This window comes from Meriones unguiculatus, chromosome 3 (assembly GCF_030254825.1).
Source record: "Meriones unguiculatus strain TT.TT164.6M chromosome 3, Bangor_MerUng_6.1, whole genome shotgun sequence".
Lineage (NCBI taxonomy): Eukaryota > Metazoa > Chordata > Mammalia > Rodentia > Muridae > Meriones > Meriones unguiculatus.
Window position 1 is genome coordinate 166,398,463 of NC_083351.1, and position 20,393 is coordinate 166,418,855.

The window sequence follows — 20,393 nt, forward strand, 5'->3', positions numbered from 1 at the left end:
TGACCTATTTCTATCCACGTATAGGCCCCTACCACTTTGATGTCACAGATATTTCTTAATGATCAAATCTAGGCTTGGCCGTAGTGTCAGATAGATTAGGAAAATTGTAAAGATCTATTTTATTTTTAGCTGAGGGTGGTTGGCACACGCCTTTTAATTCCAGCATTTAGGAGGCAGAAGCAAGCAGATCTCTATGAATTTGAAGACAGTCTGATCTAAATAGCAAATTTCAGGCCAGCTATATAGTCATATCCTGTCTCAAAACGAAACTAAACAGAATTAGTTTTAATTTTGTGTATGGGTATGTGCGTTTATGTGAGTATGTGCATGGGAGGCCAGGGGCTTCAGATCTGAAGTGGTTTGAGTTCCCCAAAAACATGAGTGCGGGCAACAAAACTCTGGTCCTCAGTCAGAGCGGTGCACTCTGGGAGGAGAGGGCTGGTCCTCAGTCAGAGCGGTGCTATCCTTTGTTACTGCTGGTCAGAGTCGCATGGACTAGGAAAAACGCAAATATCTCGTCCATCACACAGAATGCTGTATGTGCAGCCTGAGCTGTGGATTCTGGCAGGTTCTGTGTGGAGGAAGGTTTATCTTGAAAACATTTCTCCCTTCTCACCAGTGGAGAGGGGACCAGAAACATTAGTTCGCAGAGCAGCTCTGAAGATCTAGCAGCACTATGTGCTGATAGAAAGCAGTTATTTTCTCCTGCACACTCAGGACATCATCATAACTACCAGATAGCTCAGTGTGGAAGAGTCCATTGTCTTGGACACCAGACCATCTCTGCTCAAGCTAAGCTCTAGGGCAAGGCACGAGGCAGCTTTTGGGGCTTAAGCACTCTTCTGACAGGAAATCTGTGTGCCGATGAGCCATCTCAAGTAATTCTGGAGCTGGGAGCTCAGTTCAACAGCCATTTCTCGCCTAGCTTGCGCAAGGCCTTGGGTTCCTCTCCAGCACTGCCAAGCCGGGACATAAACAGCCGCATTCTATAGACACACAGTGCAAGCTCGTCCACTTACACCTCACCAGTGTGATGCTTCCGGGGCAGGCCTGTGCAATCCAGTGTATACTTCTAATGACCCCAACCTCAAGTTGGACTTCCCAGTCACCAGAAACAACTGATCTGCATCATGTCATGAAATTATAGTCAAGAGGTAGATCCAGGTATCCGTTATCCCTAACACGTTTTAAAGTCTTTCAATACGAAGACAGTTACCTATGATAAAGTTTTTTTTTTTTTTGATTTTGTATTACCTTCATAAAACTGTTTCTTTTTTGCTCCTCCCCTTTCAAGATGGTCTCTCTATGAGTCCCTGGCTGTGTGGGACTTTTGTAGACCAGGCTGGCCTCAAACTCTCACGGATCTGCCTGCCTCTGCTGGGATTATGGGTGTGCGCCACTGAGCTGGGCTAAGGGATTTTTTTTTTTCTTCAAGACAGGCTTTCTCTGTGCAGCCTTGGCTGCCTTGGACTCACTTTGTAGACCAGGCTGGCCTTGAACTCACAGTGATCCACCTGCCTCTGCCTCTCTGAGTGCTGGATTAAAGGTGTGCACCACCATGCCTGGCTCTGTTCTCTTTGTTTTGAAGATTTGATTTGATCTCAAAGCTAAGTGCAAACTTCTACCAATCAATACATTTAATATTTAATGGGAAGATATCTTTTGCATTGCCTTCATTTTTTAATTTAAATGTGAATCAATTTAAAGAAAATGAAATTTAAAAGTGAGCATCTTGATCCCACAAGCCATATATATTTTTAAAGGTTTACTTATTTTTATTTTATGTGTCTGGGTGTTTTGTCTGCATGTGTGTCTATGTACCGTGTGCATGCAGTGCCCACAGAGGCCAGAAGAGTTCTGGACCTGGAGTTACAGATGACTGTGACCCACTGACATGTGGGTGATGGGAACTGAACCTCAGTTCCCTGGAAGAGCAGCCAGTGCTCTTAGCCACCAAGCCATCTCTCCTGTCCTCCTCTGCAAGCCTTGTTTTAAGTACCCGATGGACACAGCAGGTCTCTGATTGGGAGAGTGATGGCGTCAGGGGCTGTGACCGCAGCTGTGGAAGATAATGGTTTACCTGTTCTTTCTCTTGGCAGGTTCATCTCCCATTTGCAGTGGTTGGCAGCACCGAAGAGGTGAAGATTGGCAACAAGATGGCCAAGGCCAGGCAGTACCCCTGGGGTGTGGTGCAGGGTATGTCATGGGAAAGGGACTCTTACGTTGGTGCCATGATGAAGAAATGATGGCCCCATTTCTTTCCTCCCTGTGTTGTTTACCAACATGGGGCGCGTGGGAATACATGGGGCTATGTGTGTTGTCCTGTTCCGTCCCATGCTCTCCCCTATCTCCACCACAGTTAGCCTCTGTGCGTGCTCAGCCACCGTGGGTGTGAGGAAGAAATGTTCAGCCCTTGAAGATGTCAGGCTCTTTAAGGAAATTAATAAAAACTCCTAGAAGAGGAAAGGGCTCGCTCACCACAAGGAGTGTGGGCCGGTCACATCAGCAGAGCATCCGAGAGCTGGGAGAACGAAAAAGTCTTCCAACAAGAGGGCACTTGTTTCTTCCTGAGCCCTGGGAAAGCTGTTTTCCAAGGAAATGTTATTTCAGCAGATCTGCTGATGAGGAAGAATGGTGCTATTTAAACACTGCCCTGCGGGGTTGGAATAGCATGGTGTGATGGTTACGGCTGGACTCTGGAACCAGATGTTACGTCCCTGTTGGGCCCACAGGTGGCATCCCAAGCCCAGACTTCTGCTTCTGCAGGGGAAGAGTCACAATTTGCAAGGCAGAATGGTGGGAAGATGAGGGAGAGGTTTGAGGAGCTCCTCCCTCAGCGATCTATTTCCACCATCACCGTCAGTGCTCTCTTAGGAGTGGAGGGAGTCGCCAGCAAGGCGTCCGCTCTGCCTTCAAGACCTCCGATCTCAAGAGGGACAGTGACGCCTACTCCAGAGCGTTGCTTTGGCTCTCCGTGGCCTCACTGCTGACGGCCCCCCTCTCCTTTGCTTCTCTTCCTGTAGTTGAGAACGAAAACCACTGTGACTTTGTGAAGCTGAGGGAGATGCTGATCCGAGTGAACATGGAAGACTTGCGAGAGCAGACGCACACTCGCCACTATGAGTTGTATCGGCGCTGTAAGCTCGAGGAGATGGGCTTCAAGGACACCGACCCCGACAGCAAGCCCTTCAGGTATGAGCATGCGCAGTAGACAGGCATCTGGGTAGTGGCCGGGTGGTGGATCCGTCAGTGCACCACAGGCAGAGTTGTGGGGCTGAGGCTTTGGTGCCTCAGTAGCTTGGTGAAGGGCAAGAATGGGGCAAGCTGTCAGGTCTGGGATGGGTATCTCAGCTAAGTGATGTGGCAGATGTTCTGGCTGTCCACGTCCACAGGTGCTGGCATTCACAGCACCAAAAGTGCGAGCAGCCTGCCTCGAGTCCGAGGGAAAGGAGCTTGCTCTTCTTCTTCTTTGCCTCTGTGGCCCCTGAGCCCTAACTCCTGCTTATGTTTGTGGGTACAGGGCCTGGCCCACACCCTGACAGGATGACAGGATACAGCTGCTGGCTAAGATTTACCCCCATTCATTTGTGCAAAACCAATTTAACTTCCTAAGTCTCTTAGCTTTGTCTGTTTTTCTGTGTGTGCATGTGCATGTGTATAGCTTGGGTATGCATGTGCTGTCATGTGAATGTGTGTGTATGTGTGAGTCTGTGTGACTATGTGTGTTCTGGCATGTGCACACACTCATGCATGCATATATATGCCCACAGAGGTCAGAAGAGGGTGTCGGGACTCCCTGGTATTAGAATTACAGGAGAGCCGCCTAATGTGGGAGCCAAACTTGGGTCCCCCGGCAGAGCAATCAGGGGCCTAATCACTGAGCTCTCTCCAGCCCTCAGGTTCCTTTGTCCTCGCACATTGGTGTGCAGTTCTGACAGAGGGTGAGAAAGGAAAAAGCTTAGCAAATTCATGTACTTCCTACATCACAAACAGATGGACATGCCAAAGGTGAAAGGCAGAAAAGGTAGTTGCAGCTGGGGACAGTGGCTCAGCAGGTGAGAGCACTGGCTGCTCTGGCAGAGGACCTGGGTTTGATTCCCAGCACCCACATAGTGCCTCATGGCTGTTTTCAGCTTCATTCCAAGGGTTGTGACATTCTCTTCTGGCCCCTTTGGCCACCAGGCACACGTGTGGAGCATAGATATCATTCAGACGAAATATCTGTGCACATAAAACAAATTTTAGGAGAACTTTGCAAGAAGGTAGCTCAGCACCTTAGCAACTGCCCACCTTCCAGCCAAGGCCCCCGTGGTGGAGAAAGTTTGGGTTGAATGGAGGGGTAGTGTTCACTGTGGAAGGTGAGGCTCAAGGCCAGGTCGCCACCTCCTGGTAGAGGAAGGGACTGTTCAGTTTGAGCCCCAGAAGTTTCTTACCAGGGATCTCAGTGGAGCCAGTGTGAGGTTTGTCTGGACTCTGAGCCTTCTCTGATGAAAGCCACAGTGCCTTTGAACAACCTGGTTTCCGCCTTTTGTGGCTATCCCTAGGTTAAACTTTGAAATCTACAAGTCATAGAACTGATGGCTAGCCAAGGAACCCAAGGCTGCCAGGGCTCCGGGAAGCAATCATCTCCAGGGTCAGAGCAGCCCTCTGGTGGAAGACTTCTCTCTTGGAATCCTTTTGGAGAAAGTTCAGTCCTTTCTGGCCTAGTCCCCCTTACAGGAACTGTGCACTCCCGTTAGCGAGTCTGTGACCTGTGAGAACAAATGCAAATCTCACAGAAGGGACATATAGCCAAGAAGGTAACTTCTAACCAAGTTTGTATCACTTAATCCAAGGCTCCAAGGCTTGTGACACTATCATCAACCAGCTACTAAGTGGCTCTGTGAAGGCGGGTATAGCAAATCCTTCTGTACTTGCAAAGTATCTACCAGAAGATAACCCCATAAAACCAAGGGTTAAGTGTGATAAAAAAGATAAAAAGTTTTCGTAGAGAGTATTTGTTCCCATGCACAAAAGTAGAACAATGAAACTTCTGCAAAGTTGCTGCATTGGCCAGGACCAGACAGTGTTGCAGAACATTGTGCCTCAGGAACCTGAGATGAGTCTTGACTTTGCTACTACTCATGTCCTTATCTGCTCCAGATCAAGGAACAGATTAGATTTAGCAAGAGGACTTCCTTTTCTGGTTCAGTTGTACATTGCCGTCTCCTCCTCACATCTCCTCACAACTATTCAGTTCTGCTCGCCTCCATGGGAAGCAGTTGAGACCATAACGTAACTGAATGGGCATGTCTGTGTTCTAGCCAACAAAGCCTTACTAACAAAAACAGAAAGGAGAGGGCTAACTTTGTCTTTTGGGCAATGCGCAAGGCCAGGTCATAGTCTGGATTCCTTGCAGGTTAACACTGTTAGAGGTGATTTGCCTCTCGTGTTGAGAACCATTCCATACCTGCACTCTTTTAGGTTCTGGGATTTGAGGGCTTTGGATGCCACCCACACCTACTACTACTAGGAAGGGCCAGGAAAGGCCTGCTTGCCTTTCATCAAAAAGGCCAGCCCTTTCACCAGGATGGCCAGGGTTGTGGCTCTTTCTGCCTATGCAGCCAAGCAGGCAGGCCCCCTGCTGGCTGTTGCTGGCATTTTTATTGAGGCAACTCCTACAAGCCCAGGGTAAAGGCCTACGGGCTAGGTCCAGCAGGACTTTTAACAGGTCAGCTACTCAGGGCACATCATCTTCCGTACTTCAGAACTGGCCGGAGATGACACTGGAGCTATGGTCATGTTCCCCTCTTCCCATTTGTACAGGCCCTCAACTTCTCTTTTGATGTTGAAATGGGAAAATGTTTATACCTATACATTATTACCAAGGCCTGTGTTAAAAAAAAAATTAGGTAAAAATAGAGCTTTAAAAAAATAAATTCATGGCCAGGCGGTGGTGCCTCATGCCTTTAATCCCAGCACTTGGGAGGCAGAGGTAGGTAGATCTGTGTGAGTTCAAGGCCAGCCTGGTCTACAGAGTGAGTTCTAGGACAGCCAGGGCTGTTAGATAAACCCCATCTTGAAAAAACAAACAAACAAAAATTTAATAGAATTTTCATTCCATTACCTTGGTAACTAGGACAGGTTTTCCACTTAAAATGGAGATGGTTCCTCTTTGTATAGTCACCCACTCGCTTAGATGTCTCTCTTGCCGGGGGAACGATCGTCACAGGGCCTGGCAGTGGTACAGTGTGAAGTGAGCGTGGCATCCCTTTCTTGGCAACTGCTCGGGAGCTCAGTGTCTCCCTCGGGACAGTACTGAAGGCGGAGAGGAGGTGGGTGACCCTCTAACAAGGGAAGCAGAGCGAAAGACAGGTGGAAACCCCGGTTGCCTTTGACGGTGCCATTCCTGGGTGCTCTGTTTTTCCCTTCTTCCAATGTCAACCTTTGATGTTCTTAGTGCCCTCACGCATCCAGTAACTGGCCAGCTTCCAAGTGTGCACCTTTCACACCAGGATCTTCGCAGGCTTTTTTCTCTAAGCATCATCTCACTGTGTAATCCTGACTGGCTGGCCTCTAACTTGCCATATAGACCGGGCTGGGCTCGAACTCACAGAGATCTACCTTCCTCTGCCTTCCCAGGGCTGGGACTAAAGGTGTGCACTACAGGTCTGATCTTCTCGGGCTTTTTTCATCCAGGCAAATTGAGATTCTTCTGTTGGGGTGATCTCTAGCCACCTTACTAGAAAAAAAAAAAAAAACAAACAACAAAACAAAACAAACCAACAGATAAAGAACTACAACAGCATCAGAGCTATCACACTGTCTTTGTTTAGTAATTCTCTGCTGTTTCTTTCACACAACTCACGACTAGCCATTAAATGTAGCTCAGGCCACTCAAGATGAAAACACTCCAGGGTGTGTTTGGGAATTCCTCTCCCAGGTGAACTGAGTTTAAGGCTGGATGTTCTTTCAAGTCCTTCCAGCAGAGGGCTCCTGTGAGGCTGTGCAATAAAGTTAGTCCCATCTTTGGAGCATGCCCTGGCCTTCCAATGCACGGGTGTGAGACAACAGGGAGGGGGGGTGCACGGTACCAGGCAGTATTCCAGCAGCGGGCTTGCCTGTGGCCCTGGTATTGTCCTTGACCCCATCTAGATTTAGACATGTTCTGTTCTTGTCCTCTAGATGAGCACTTGGACCCCTGGGTGCTAGCCACTCTTTCTTGTGCCCACCTTCCCCATTTGCGTGTGTGTGTGTGTGTGTGTGTGTGCGTGCGTGTGGCTCTGTAGCCTAGGAACTCAGTTCCCCCAATCAGAGCACCTGTTTCTTCCCCCAACCCCTCTCTAGCTGGCATATCAGGGTAAGTTAGAGGGACAGAGGTCACCATGGGGACTAGTCCTGTGTCCCTGAGCTTCTCTCCTGAGACACCATTTCCCTTTGTGACATATATCCCTTGTCCAAATTGTTTACTCCTCCTCTCCAAATGGCAGCTTCTCTCTGGCTTGCAGAATACTTCTCTCAGGATTCAGAAAGCCCTCAGGCCTGTTTTTAGAGGCGTGTACAGGCCTTGGCTCACCAGCCAAGTGGAAAGGAGGTAGAGTTCCCGTCTCTGTGAGTGGCCTAGGTTCAACCCTTCATGTCTTCATGGTATAGCCAAAGCAAACGACTGCCGCTGCGTCCACACTCCTCCATCTAAAGGACGGGGATTGGGCGATGTAGGCTCTATTGCCTTATTACAAGGATTAATGCATTCACGTATATACAGTGCCGAGTATGTCCTGGTGGCATACCTTCCATCACATGGTTCTAGGAGAGTCAGACAGGGGGAAAATTTATCCTGTGTGAATTTAGATCATCCAGACCAGCTGAAACCCTTGTGAAATGATCGCAGTATCTCACTTAGCAAAGGGAGTCAATGGTTGCGGTTTAAAGTAAACTGGAAAATGCCAGGGGTGCCATTACTGCAGTGCCCATGGACGGGTAAAGGTGATTTCTTCTGACCTAGGTGGGGTCCATGCCTGGAGGTATTAGTTGGGATTTATGGTGTTTCTGGTTCATGGCTCAGTTGGCAGAGGTGTGTGGGGAATATGATTCTGTGTTATTCTGAACTATTTGTAAGTGACTTAAAGCAGTCTTGAGTCTTTGGGTTAAGGCTTTGGAGTCTCATCAGTTGCTCTGTTTCCTGTGTTAGACTTCAAAAGCTGGTTCACAACCTAGAATACAGAGATACAACTGAGCGGCATTTGTTGAGCCCCTTTTCATCCTTTGTCCCTGGATATCAACATTTACCAGATTCAAGGCTGAGACTACTCTTGCCTGTGGCCAGCCTGGCCCTCAGCTTTCCAAGTTTAGGCATTCCAAGTTTAGATTGAACTTTCCACATATAAAACACTTTGCAGTATGATCCAGTGTCCATAGTTTAGTCAGAGTGCCGACTCTCTTTTCTAATACAGGCCTCTTAAACCTTGTCTTTGAAACACTGGCTAAAACCTGATTGACTGGATGTGGTGATGTGTAGTTTTAATCCCAGCACTCAGGAAGCAGAGGCAGGTGGGACTCTGAATTCAAGGCCAGTCTGGTCCACAGAGTGAGTTCCAGGATGGCCAGGGCTACACAGAGAAACCCTGTCTCAAAAAAACAAACCAAACCAACTAAACAAAGAAACAAATAAACGAAAAACTCATGATTGGGTCATGATCCACAGTTTAAAAGTAGGTTCAGAAACTAGAGCTCGGGGGTTAGGCTATGCTTGAGAAGGGATGAGGCAGAGGCATCCTGAAAGCTTTCTCGCAACCTGACTGTTCTGAGTTACCTCACAGAGTTCATGCCCAACCGGACCTGAGGAGCCCCGAGGTAATAGATAACAACTGTGGATACTCCTGTGGGGGCCTGCGGGAGCCACTCACAGAATCAAGTGGATAGGTGCTTTTTACTGAAGACAAACAGTGGCCATTAGACTGGTTATAGGCCATCGCCTTGAAGACATTCCGAAGCAGACTGTTTGGCTGTGGCCAAATGTTCAGGATCCCTGTCCCCAGGAGTGGAGCTAGTAGCACATCTGTATTAGCACATCTGTATTTAGAAAAGTACACTGAGATGTGGCCATGTGGCCCTGGTGTGGCGCCAGGGTGGGTCCACGGTGTATGACGAATCTCCCCCTGCAGGGACGTGCAGCTGTTTTGGTTCCACAACCTTTGAAGATCTTCTAAAACCGGGTCATGATCTCAGAACACAAGCTGAGTGTTGTTTCCGTACAAGGGTCATTGCTTGACAGGAGTGGTCCATTCATTATTCCGAGTGGAAGCTGAGTTTTCTATAAGATTTTGTAATAAGGCCAGGTTACCCTCTGCCTTGTGCCAGTCTGATACACAGATAAAGGTGACAAAGAGTTTATTTACTCCAAGCTGGTGAAGTCGTGTTAAAGGTCAACTGTTGATATAGTCCTGGGTCTCAGTGAGTATAGCTCTTAAAACTGAAATCTGAACATTGCTATTGGCATTAGCCAATACTAGTATCTCCAACTTGTTTTTGTCCCATAAAATAGAACTTCTGAAACTCAAAATGCTTGATTGTTTATCAGCAGAGATGGTTGGCAGCATTAGGGCAGGTCTTATTTTCCATGAGCTGATAGAAGTGTGCCCTTCCTGTCCTCGCTACAGTGTTCATTGCGAGTGTGTCTGTCTGTTCGTTGCTGTGTTCCCCCACCTGACTGGACAGGTGTGAATCGCACTACAGAGTGCCCAGGAGCGTTCAGAGTTGCTATCTGGTCTGTAGTATGCCCTGGAAAGTTGGTCTGTATTAAAGGTGGCCTCTACCTGAAGGCTCTGTTCCCAGCCATTCAGCTGTTGTAGACCAACTGCAAAGGGAGAGCGGAGAAAGCACTAGCTATTTTTTCTTTGTAGTCCGTTAGGTGTGTGTCTGTGCGTGTGAGCGGGGCTCCTTTGTGCTGCCAAAGGCACTTGCTCTGTAAAGGTCTTTGTTCTGACTTAGAGGAATAGTTGAGTCATGACATTCAGTGTGAAACTCAGGCTCTGAGTTCTGCAAAAGGGAAGAGTCCAGGATTCAAAACGGAATTAAGACTCCCCCACACTACTTGAAGTCGTAATGTGGTTTGAGATGTGGCGGCTTCCCGCCCTACCTTAAGAAGACTGCTTCTCACTAAGTTTGTCTTTCCCATTGGAGGGTAAAGGGGGTCAAGTGGAGGAAGGGGGAGCCGTTATTAAGCACTGCTGGTATATCAAATGGTTTTCCCAAGTTCCTCCTGACTCACTTGGAGTTCCATCCATGGAGGTGAGTGTCTGAAACCCCTGTGCAGGAGACCAGAGTTGTGCCTACCTACCAAGTCAGTCAGTTGGTGAGGCCAAAATTCTGGCCTCACGCTGTGCGGCTGCAATTCTGTCATTTCACCTATGGAACTAGGCCCATCGGTGTGTGAAAGAAACCTGGCCGGTAGCTGCAGGCCTTTGCCACTGCATTACGCTTTTGGACATATTTGTCTGTGCAATGTCAACGTAAATAAGAAACCTCTTTTTATTTGAACTTTTGGTGTGTTTAGTGTTCTCTGGGAGTGAGATAGGGGGAAATGGCATGAACTGAAATAATGCTACATGATGCTGTCTGTCTTATGTCCTCTCTTGCTCTACGGATGCCTAATAGTCTTCAGGAGACATATGAAGCCAAAAGGAATGAATTCCTGGGAGAGCTGCAGAAGAAAGAGGAGGAGATGAGGCAGATGTTTGTCATGAGAGTGAAGGAGAAAGAGGCGGAGCTTAAGGAGGCGGAGAAGGAGGTAAGCAGTCTGTCCCTCAGGAGCCAGAACTGGCATTTTATCAGTACATTGCACTTAATGAGACTTCACGCTGGTACAAAGCGGATCCCCTTCCCCTGATCACAGGAACAGCCTCCACACCAGGCCAGGAATACTGCCCAGATATTCTTGTCCCCGTTTAGCAGATGGTAAACTGAGGGTCATAAAGTTGAGTGATTTTTGCAGTCAACGAGGCTAAAGCCAGATCTTGGATCTCTATCTCTGATCATGTCATCTTTTCAGCTCTGGGGTTCCTCAGTTTATAAGTCGTCAAATGTGAGATTCGGGGTTCAGCCAACTAAGCAAGCTAAACAGTGGGAGCGCTTTGCATTTTGGTCTCAGCGACACCCCATGCTTGTGCCCGCTGCTCCCATCCCAGCATATTTCCTGCTATAGCAAGCTCTGACTCTGCCTGGTTCCCCACCCAGGCAACGTGACTGCTAATATGGGTTTTACTCTTTGAAATTATGTTTATATTTTATTTTATTTTATTTATTTATTTTTTTTAAGACTAGTGAAACTTAAGGCTGCAGAGAGGGCTCGGTGGTTAAGAGCACTGGCTGCTTTTTCTGAGGATTGGTCTTCAGTTCCCAGCGCCCACAAATAACTGTCTGTAACTCCAATTCCAGGAGATTCAGTGCCTTTGTCTGCTCCCCGTGGGTCCCAGACACGGTGGTGCCCAGACACCCATGGAGGCAAAACACATATACACATTAGAAATAAATAGATCGTTTCTAAGAAGCTAGTGAAACTTAAGCCATTTACTCACCTAAGCGCTTAAAATGGTTTTGCTGCAGAGAAAGGAAAATTGAGCATTATTAGCTGACTTTAACCAAGGGGATGATGACCTAAGATTCAGAATTTGGTAACACCTCACCCCCGCTCCCACCCCTGCTCCTGCTTTTGTTTCTGGCTGTGTTTGTTGTTTGGTTCTGAAGATGAAGCCAGAGCTCCATACTTGCATGGTAGACCTTTTGCCACTGAGCTGTGGCCCAGCCCATGACTCTGGACTTATTTATTTATTTATTTATTTGTTTGTTTGTTTGTTTGTTTGTCAAAAGCTAAAAGTTATTCATCGTATTCTGTAAACTGTTAGTGTACATAGCTAAAACACATGTGTGTGTATATGTATGGAAAGAGAGGGAATGATATATGTGTATGAACACTGTTGTGACTTAGGCCAAGAAACAAGAACCCACCTTTGTCTGTTATGACTCGTTATTAAGATTATGGTTAATTGTTACCTTCTTCATGCTTAACAAAATAACAATATTTAAAATTGTGTGCGTGTGTGTAGGTCAGAAGACAACTTGCAGAAATCAGGTTTCTCCTACTATGTAGGTTCCAGAGATCAAACTCCAGTCAGGCTTAGCAGCAAGTACTTTTATCCACTAAGCCACTTTGCCGGTCATCTTTATGCTTTCAAAGTGAATGCACCCTTTTTTCTGAGTATAGTAGTGTATGTTGTTTGTCCTGGCACTAAGGAGGCAGAGGCACACAGATCTCTGAGTTTGAGGCCAGCCCAGTCTACATAGTGAGTTTCACGATAGACAGGGCTGCATAGAGAAACCTTGTCTCAATATACCTATAATAATAACAAATAATTAAATAAGTCCCTTATCACAAAGAGTGCTCACAGGGTGTTCAGCCCTGAAGAGCTCAAGTGACAGAAATGCTCAGGACTCAGCATCCTCGCCTGCTCCTCCAGAAGCCACCCAGATACTTCAGGCAGTGACTTAGTCACCTCAGTCACTGCGGGGTAGCAACTCTTGTATAAGAAAGATTTTATTGGGGCTGGCTTACAGTTTCAGCGGTTTAGTCCATTGTCCTCATGGTGGGGAGCATGGCAGCATGCGGGCAGACATGGTGCTGAAGAGGTAGCTGAGAGTTCTGCTCCCGGATCTGCAGGCTGGAAGAGAGCCACAGGGCCTAGAAAGCCCTCCCAGGGACACACTTCCTTCAACAAGGCCACACCTCCTAATCCTTTTCCAATAGAGCCACTCTGGGATGACTAAGCATTAGAGTGTATGAGCCTAAGGGACCATTGCTATTCAAACCCCCACGAAGCAAGAGCAGCCCACAGGCCACACATTCCGATTTTGCCCAGGCTCACACAGCCTGTGTCACTCAGATTTTTATTCCTTTATCCCTCCCAGCTTCACGAGAAGTTTGACCTCCTGAAGCGGACACACCAAGAGGAGAAGAAAAAAGTGGAAGACAAGAAGAAGGAGCTTGAGGAGGAGGTGAGCAACTTCCAGAAGAAGAAGGCCGCAGCTCAGCTCTTGCAATCCCAGGCCCAGCAGTCTGGGTCCCAGCAAACCAAGAAGGACAAGGATAAGAAAAAGTAAGCAGGTGTCGCCCGCATCCTGGGGCCCGCTGACAATCTCTTCCTCTTGCATGTCTCCCTTTCCTACGTACAGACTGGGACCTGGTCTGTCGCCAGAAAAAGAAAAGCAAGTATTTTTCTCTACAGGGCAGGGGAAGATGACAGAGGTTTTAGAGGTTGTTGTTTTTTTTTAAAGGGTACAAAGGATTAATTTATAAACGTCACTGTGGTGACCAAACAATCAGGACTGGAGGAGCCTGTGAGCTTCCGTAGCAGCTTCTGTAGCAGCCCTAGGAGACCCGAAGACAGGCGGTTTTCTCTTGGTGCCTCTGGAGGTTCTCTCTTGACTCTTGGTTAAAGAGCATTCTAAAAATCAGTTATTCACATGGGTTCTCCACTCTGTTAGAGAGTATGGCAAGCCAGTTACTGAACTTTAAATTCCAGACTGCAGCTAGTGGGTGCTGGTCTCTCTGGAGGATGATCAAATTGTGAAATTCAACCAAAATGCCCACCCATTGAACACAGCTCTAGCTACCCTCACGCCACCCCTGTACCCCACACAGTTTCCATACAGCCTTGATTTCAAGTGCCAAAGGGCCAGATGCTGCTCTCAAGCCAGCACTTCCGGTACCACCCCAGTAGCAGCAGTTGGAAGCTAGCAGAGAGGTGTGCTTCCTGGAACCTCTGTGACTTGTAGCTATATATCCACTGAGTCACTTTAAAGAGCAGAGAGGGGCCAGGTAGCTGCGGGTTTGATGAGAATGGTGCTAAGGAAGCACTTGGAAAACTTTCCCATGGCCCCATTGCAAGCCCGCTTTTGGGTCCTTGTTCTTTGTCCTTCGACACCAAGGTGCTGGGCGAAAAGTGGGCAGCTAGGTAACAAGAAAGATGGCGGGGCTGATGCAAGGAATTTTCTTCTTTGAAAAATGTAGCCCCTACGATTGAGTCCCTGTACAGTCCCATCTGAGTCTGCCTGAGAGTGGGCAAGCTAGCCCAGTGTTGCTGCCGCTTAGTCCTAGCTCGTGTGCAGGACTTGCCCCCTAAGGAGTGTTTGCACTGTAGAGTAATATTGAAACACTAGTGAATCATGCTCTATACATATTGCTTTTGCAGGCTCTGAGGCAGGAGGAGACATGTCTAGAGAACTGAGGAGCAGGAAACTGGTCTAGGCAATTAACAGAACTAGTCCATGTAGCTAATGTGTGGCTTTAACGAGGTTTGGTATAGTTTCAAGTCATCAAAGTAGCCCAGCAGCCTGGGCTTTGGCTCGAGTGGGTTAACTGAGAAAGAAACAACTGCCTCCATGCTCTAGTTCAGTGCAGCACTATGTTGCTCTGTGTGCCGGAAACTTCTAACACTGATTGTGGTGCCCCACATGGCAAGCCACAGTCAAAGCCATTCAGCACTGAGCCCTGATCCAAATCCTTTATCTGGGAAAAACTACAGAAGTTTGTGTATGTGCATGCATGTGTGTGTGTGTGTGTGAGAGAGAGAGAGAGAGAGAGAGAGAGAGAGAGAGTGTCTTGTGTTCATATGTACATGAGAGAGAGAGAAAGAGAGAGGCAGGCTTCTGATTCATAGCTTAGGAAGCCCAAAGGGTAGGCTTTCTTACCCTGAAGCACAAAAGTGGGTACAAGTACAATTTTGAACTAAAAGTGTTTATAGAAGACCAGCAAGGTTAAAAGAATACTTCATGTATACTGGATGTGCCTTTTAGCAATAAAAGTTCCAAAAACTGATCATCATTGTACCCATGAGAACCCTCCGGTTGGTAAGGACATCGTCCTCCGGATGTACCCTATCTCCTTCCCATCTAGTCTTTACCAGTGTACAGTGCTTTTGAAGTTTACATGATGGCTGTGTTAAAGTCTATTTCAGCTTTATTTATACTTTCTCATTCCTTATTGACGGTGTTACATCTGGTTCGCAATAATCACCAGGATGAGTGACTGGCAGTGGCATGTATTTTTTGGTGTCACTTCTTGTTTCTTACCATTTGCTTGTGTAATGAAAGCAAAGGCTAGTTGGAGGCCTGAATTGTTTAAAAAAAAAAAAAAAGGAAAAAGTAAAAAAAGAAAAATAAAAAAGCTACTCCCTTTATTATCAGTGGAAGGTTTTGGCTAGAGAGGACCACAGAAAGTCAGTAACCAGGGCAAGCAGAGCATCTCTTTGAACAGAAAGAGGAAGATACTTCCTCCTGGTCATAGCTGCAGCAGGTGCAATGGCTGTGCTGAGCAGAAGGCTGCAGGGGGCGCCCTTCCGTCCGCTGTGTGCCCCTCTGCCAGTCTTGATTCACTTGCTAATAATCCTAAACTCCTTTTTCCTATCCTAACAACACACTCCTGTTTTTAACATAGGTAAGGCTTTGTACCTCTCCTTGGCTGTAAGTGGCATGAGAGTATATAACATCTCCTAAGGTTACAAAGTAGAACTAACCCTGGCACTGCCATTAGTGGGTCTGTCTCTGGCCACCAAGTCACTTTTCCTCGTGTGGGGCTCCTCCACTACTGTGGTCGGACTGCCTGAGGGTAAGTTTTCCTAGTGGAAGGTATCCCGCTCCCTCTCCTCAGCTGCCAGGAGGCATCCGCTGGGTTGCATCTGACCACCTCCTACCCTCCCCCCCCAAAAAAAAACCCCAAACTGTCAGTGCCATCTGTTAACTGGAATGTAATGACTGTACCTTACACAGCCATCTTATCTACTCACCTTTTTTTTTTTTTTTAATTGGTTTGTTTTCACTAAGTAATAAAGTTGCATGTTTTGGTGTTACCTAAAATTAGCTGTGCAGAGCCCGGGTTTGGCCTCGCTGTGGTCCTGAGGGGAAAAGCTCATGGCACTGCTGTAGCTCTAACCGTGTTCTTTTTCAGCCCTGCCCAGCTAGCCCTGTAGCCCTCCATCCACTAGATTCCAGTTTGCAAAGCTACTTTATTTAGGTCTCTTCTCCAAGTCATCCGTACAAGGCCCCTACTGTCCGTTTATTCTCTGACTCCTCCCACAGTCCGGAAGCGGAAGACGAGGTTTCTGTTCGCTCCCAGTGTGAGCTCCACTTCTCACAGACCATAATGATTTCTGCATTATGTGAGAAAACAAACAAGACAGTGGCTCCTTCCACCTTGGTTTCAAGAAGTCACTCTCCAATGTAAATTCCATGCAAAAGGGAACTGAGCTTGTGTTCTCTGCGCAGTATTCAGGGTTTGCTTTTGCTTTTCCTGTAGACTAGCCTACTCGGATTTTTTTTCTCTTTTGATTTCTGTCAGTCCCCATAATCATCGCATGAGCGTTCGCCGTCACTGAATGCTGGTGCTGGCGCTCCTGATTTCCCTTTCATTTACTTCGTCATCATTTCTAACTTTTTTTGTTTTGTTTTTTAACTTGCAGTGCAAGCTTCGCGTAAAAGGCCTGGCAAGCCAAGGACGCTCCCGCACTCACCTGCTTTTGCAGTAGTAGCGTACCTCTGTCATCCGCGTCCTGTTTGGTTTCGTTGTCTCTCCCTTCCCCAGATACCAGTAACTCCTAGCTCACTTTGCTGAATGTTGTCAGGTGGTGGAGACCCATAGAACAAGGGGATCTCGGCAGACGCGTGCGTGTGGCTGGACTTTGTTTCTGGAAAGTCAATGATCTGCCTTGTATGCCTGTCCCAAGTGGCAGCAGGAAGCATGTCTGTCATTCGTATGTCGCTTTGGACCAAGGAAAGCAGGGTAAAATGCTACCTGTACGTCTGACGTGAAAACTCACCACCTCAGCAGCTGAACTAAAACCCTGAATAGCCATGACAACAACCTGCATTCTCTTGATTGTTCGTCTCAGGCTCGCCAGCCCCCTCCCCCCACTTCACTGTCTCTTCACACTTGCCCCAAACCAAAGGTGGCCATGAAAGGAGGCAGAATGGTGAGCGGGCACCATAGGTGGCTTTTCACCTGTATGATTTTTTTTTTTCCATTTAATCACTCCGGTATTTGGTCCGAGCCTGTGAGCTGCTTAGACCATCTTAGGGACACAGTGGGCATCTGAATGCCCACTTCAAAGCCCGGCCAAAGCTGCTGGGGAATGCTCACCTCCACCAGGGTGTCCCCGCCTGACACTTTCCCAGGTCCAGATCTCAAAGACCGCCTGAAAGAGTTTGGCCTAGCTGTTAAGGATGCTGGATCCCCACTTAGAGCGAGGGGATCGTCCCTACCCCTCCCCTATCCCCTCCCTGTACACCTGCATTTGCTTTAAGCCAGCTGAGGGGAGACCTGGAGGCTGATTCCCAAGTATGGCTCCTTCTCATAGAAATTTTCATGAATCGCAGTGAGAAAACTGCTCCAAATACTTCAAATAGGAAACCTGCTCTACATTGCATTGCCCGTAGCACAAACCTGCAAGGCTGTCCTCAGGTTAAGGGAGGGAGCGAGCACAGTGCAGTTGTGCAAAGTAGAGACAGACGAGGCTGACCACCACCATCAGTTCCCGCTCCCTGCTGACACTGAAACTCAGCTGCCTTTAAGGACTTTTGCTCGCTTGTCCCCTTACTGTGATTAGGGCCGCCTGCTCTGTCTCTGGGGCCATCAGTTAGGCCACCTGACTCTGGATCAGGACATGCCCTGCCTGCCTGCTGTGCAAGAAGGGAGAAGGGCACGTGTCTATCCTGTCCCCTTTTCCTTCTGCTGTTCATCCTGTCATCTGCGTGGCTGTCCCCTTCTAACCAGACCCCCAGCTTTCCCCTCTCTCACATTTCTCATGGACCCAGTCCTTTGCCTTTACATCTCCTCTCTGATGTCACCAGTTACACGTTAATGGGGTAAAGCACGCTACATTTCCCACTTGAAAACAAAATTGTCCAGCAAGCCCGGTCTGATCCTGGCCAAGTTTTTAGGTTTTCCTTTTCTTCATCTCCCAATCATAAGAAAAAAGCAGTGCCCTTTCATAAACTGACTTAGGCTTCATTAGGCAAAGCAAGGCCATTGGCTTCACAGGGGTGCAAGCCAGGGTGGCCCAGAAGCCACAGAGCAGCCGTAGCAGCCATCTTCGGCAGGGGAGGGAGGAGCTCCTACACGGACCCTGGCTTTGCTTCCATTTTCCCAGCTAGCTGTGGAGCAGCAGGTACTAATGGCATGCTGGCTAACCGTGGCTGCGTCTGCTTCTTCACTGGGCACCACACAAGAGCTTGAGCATTTGTGTTGTACTTTTGTTCCAACCACTGCTTGTGTGAGCATTTTCTTTGTTTCTTTCTCTGTGCCTTGTAATAGAAAGTACCCCTTTGCATTTGATTCTCAAATCTCTAAAAGCTTTTTAAGATAAGCTAAGAAGGGAAAAAAAAATCCAATTGACTTTTTGATGCCAAGATTATTGATTGAATTAATTTTTTTTCACAGTAAAATAAATTCTACGGAGAGTCAGGGAATAAAAAGCTAAGAGAATCCTTAAAAAAGCTTAAACGAACAAAAAGCATTGCTTCTGAAATGATTCTCTCCCACCTCCACTCCCAAGCCTCCTGGAGCTTGTTACTGCTGCTCTTTTCTTTCCGTATCTATGCCTTTCTTCACAGTAGTCCCTGGCTCTGCACGGAATAAACGATACTCTCAAATCTAATCGGACGTGCTTTCGCCTCTGCATGTAAGTACAGGTGCAAGAACTCTGAAATCTTTGTTTCAGATGAGGTTTAGCAGTCTGGGTAGTCTTTTTCTTTTCTTTTCTTTCTTTCTTCTCCTCTTTTTTTTTTTTTTTTAAGCTAAATACATCTACACCAGTCACATTTATATTTTGCCCCACAATTTATGCTTCCTCTCGATGTCAGAGGAAGCAGGGGACTGATTACCACTTGCAGCCATTGCTCTGCGTAGCACCATGGAGGGCATGTAGAAGGCCTTCAGTTGTGACGAGATAAAGCTGGGGAAAGAAATTTCTGCGGTCCACTGGACAAACACCCAGAAAATGATGTCTCTGCCAGGCTGCCTTTCTGATACTTTTGGAAAGATCTTAGTAATGGCCACTCCTTTCGGGTAAATGCCTGATGGCCACATCTTTTTATGTTGCACAGCTTTGGCTGGCCTCTCTCTGCAGCTCTTATCCCCAAGCACAATGAGCATCTTTTCTTCTTTCTGGACGGTGCTCCCCTGTAACTGCTGTTGGGGTGTGACAGAATGGCCGGCATGAGAACCCAGTGGTAATTGAGGACTGCCTTTCCAGCTTGGGCTCCATATTAACTGGTCCAAAAGGGCATCTCTTGGCCAGGGGAGCTCTTCCACCTGACGTTGGGCATGAGTTTCTTGTTTTCCTGCTCCTTTACTTTGCAACTCACCAGCAGCATCTCTTGCTTCCTCTCCATCCTGTGCGCCTCTAACGAATGGGCGTGGCTGTCTCACTTTCCTGAGATACTGCTAAGTGTTCTGCGGAGTTGGTGTTAAGGCTTCCCTCACCCACGTTGTACTGTCTCTGTGTGGTCCTGCCAGAACCGTCCATTTGAATCCCTTGGCTTTGCCATCCTCAAGTGTCAGGAGTTGTCAGGTGTCAGTTTCCAAAAGTCCTAGTTCTAGACACAGGACATTTATCATGGAGTTGTTAGCTGAATTATGACCTACAGAGTCTAGTTTGAATGTAGGTATGAAGGGAATTTTTAAAAAAAATAAATTGAAGATTAAGCTGTGAACAGCATTAGAACTTTGATCTATTTCTTGATCTTAAAATATGATGATAATGCCTTAAACTGTAGTTGTAGAACTGTCATATTCTTTTTGCTGTTGGAGGATAACCAATGTTTTCTAAACTGTTGTGTAATCTCAGTGTTGATGCAGACTGTCATGTATGTAAGCTGCATGTTAGACACTTGTCTTTTTTTAAGAACTAAAACAATTGTATCCATGTGAAGCAGCATATCGTTCCTACGAGTGTGAAACTGTTGGCTCAACAGCGCGCTGAGCGACTTGGTGTCTGTTAACATAGTGTGGTGACAGGTGACCTATGCATATATCACTAGTGCCAAGACTTAAAACGGGGAAATATATTTTTACCCAACCATTGTTCTGTGTGCCCGTTTGTGAGTTCTTTCCAGTCCCTGCCTGACATGCCTGTGTGTGCACACATGTGCTTGTTACGTCACATAAAGAGATGGGGATGGCCGCTGTCTCCTGCTTCCTTGCCTTGTGTGGGGGACTTCAGTGCTGCTGTCTGGTTGGCCCAGTTCTCCAAAGACACGAGGGTGTAGCACAGCTCACACCTCGGCACACTTGTCCTCCCTTCCCTGCCTGCCCAGTGCACCCGTGATGCCCAGTGTCCAGCAGAGGTGGTGTCCTGCCCTCCCTT

The 20,393-nt window shown here is 47.4% G+C and overlaps 1 protein-coding gene across 11 annotated transcripts in view; it reads left to right on the forward strand.

Annotated features, from left to right (window-relative positions):
* Septin11 (septin 11) overlaps positions 1-20,393 on the forward strand; it is an 89,398-nt gene that overhangs the window by 65,369 nt on the left and 3,636 nt on the right. For 2 of the 11 annotated variants that reach the window (XM_060380959.1, XM_060380960.1), the window contains exons 6-10: positions 2,100-2,196; positions 3,024-3,192; positions 10,636-10,768; positions 12,943-13,130; positions 18,640-18,707. In XM_060380959.1, coding sequence (XP_060236942.1) covers positions 2,100-2,196; positions 3,024-3,192; positions 10,636-10,768; positions 12,943-13,130; positions 18,640-18,664 — 612 coding nt within the window. In that variant the 3' untranslated portion in view covers positions 18,665-18,707. Of the gene's footprint in view, positions 1-2,099; positions 2,197-3,023; positions 3,193-10,635; positions 10,769-12,942; positions 13,131-16,490; positions 20,111-20,393 lie in introns of those variants that run through there. The other 9 variants (XM_060380962.1, XM_060380963.1, XM_021660413.2 and 6 more) reach the window with 6 other exon arrangements.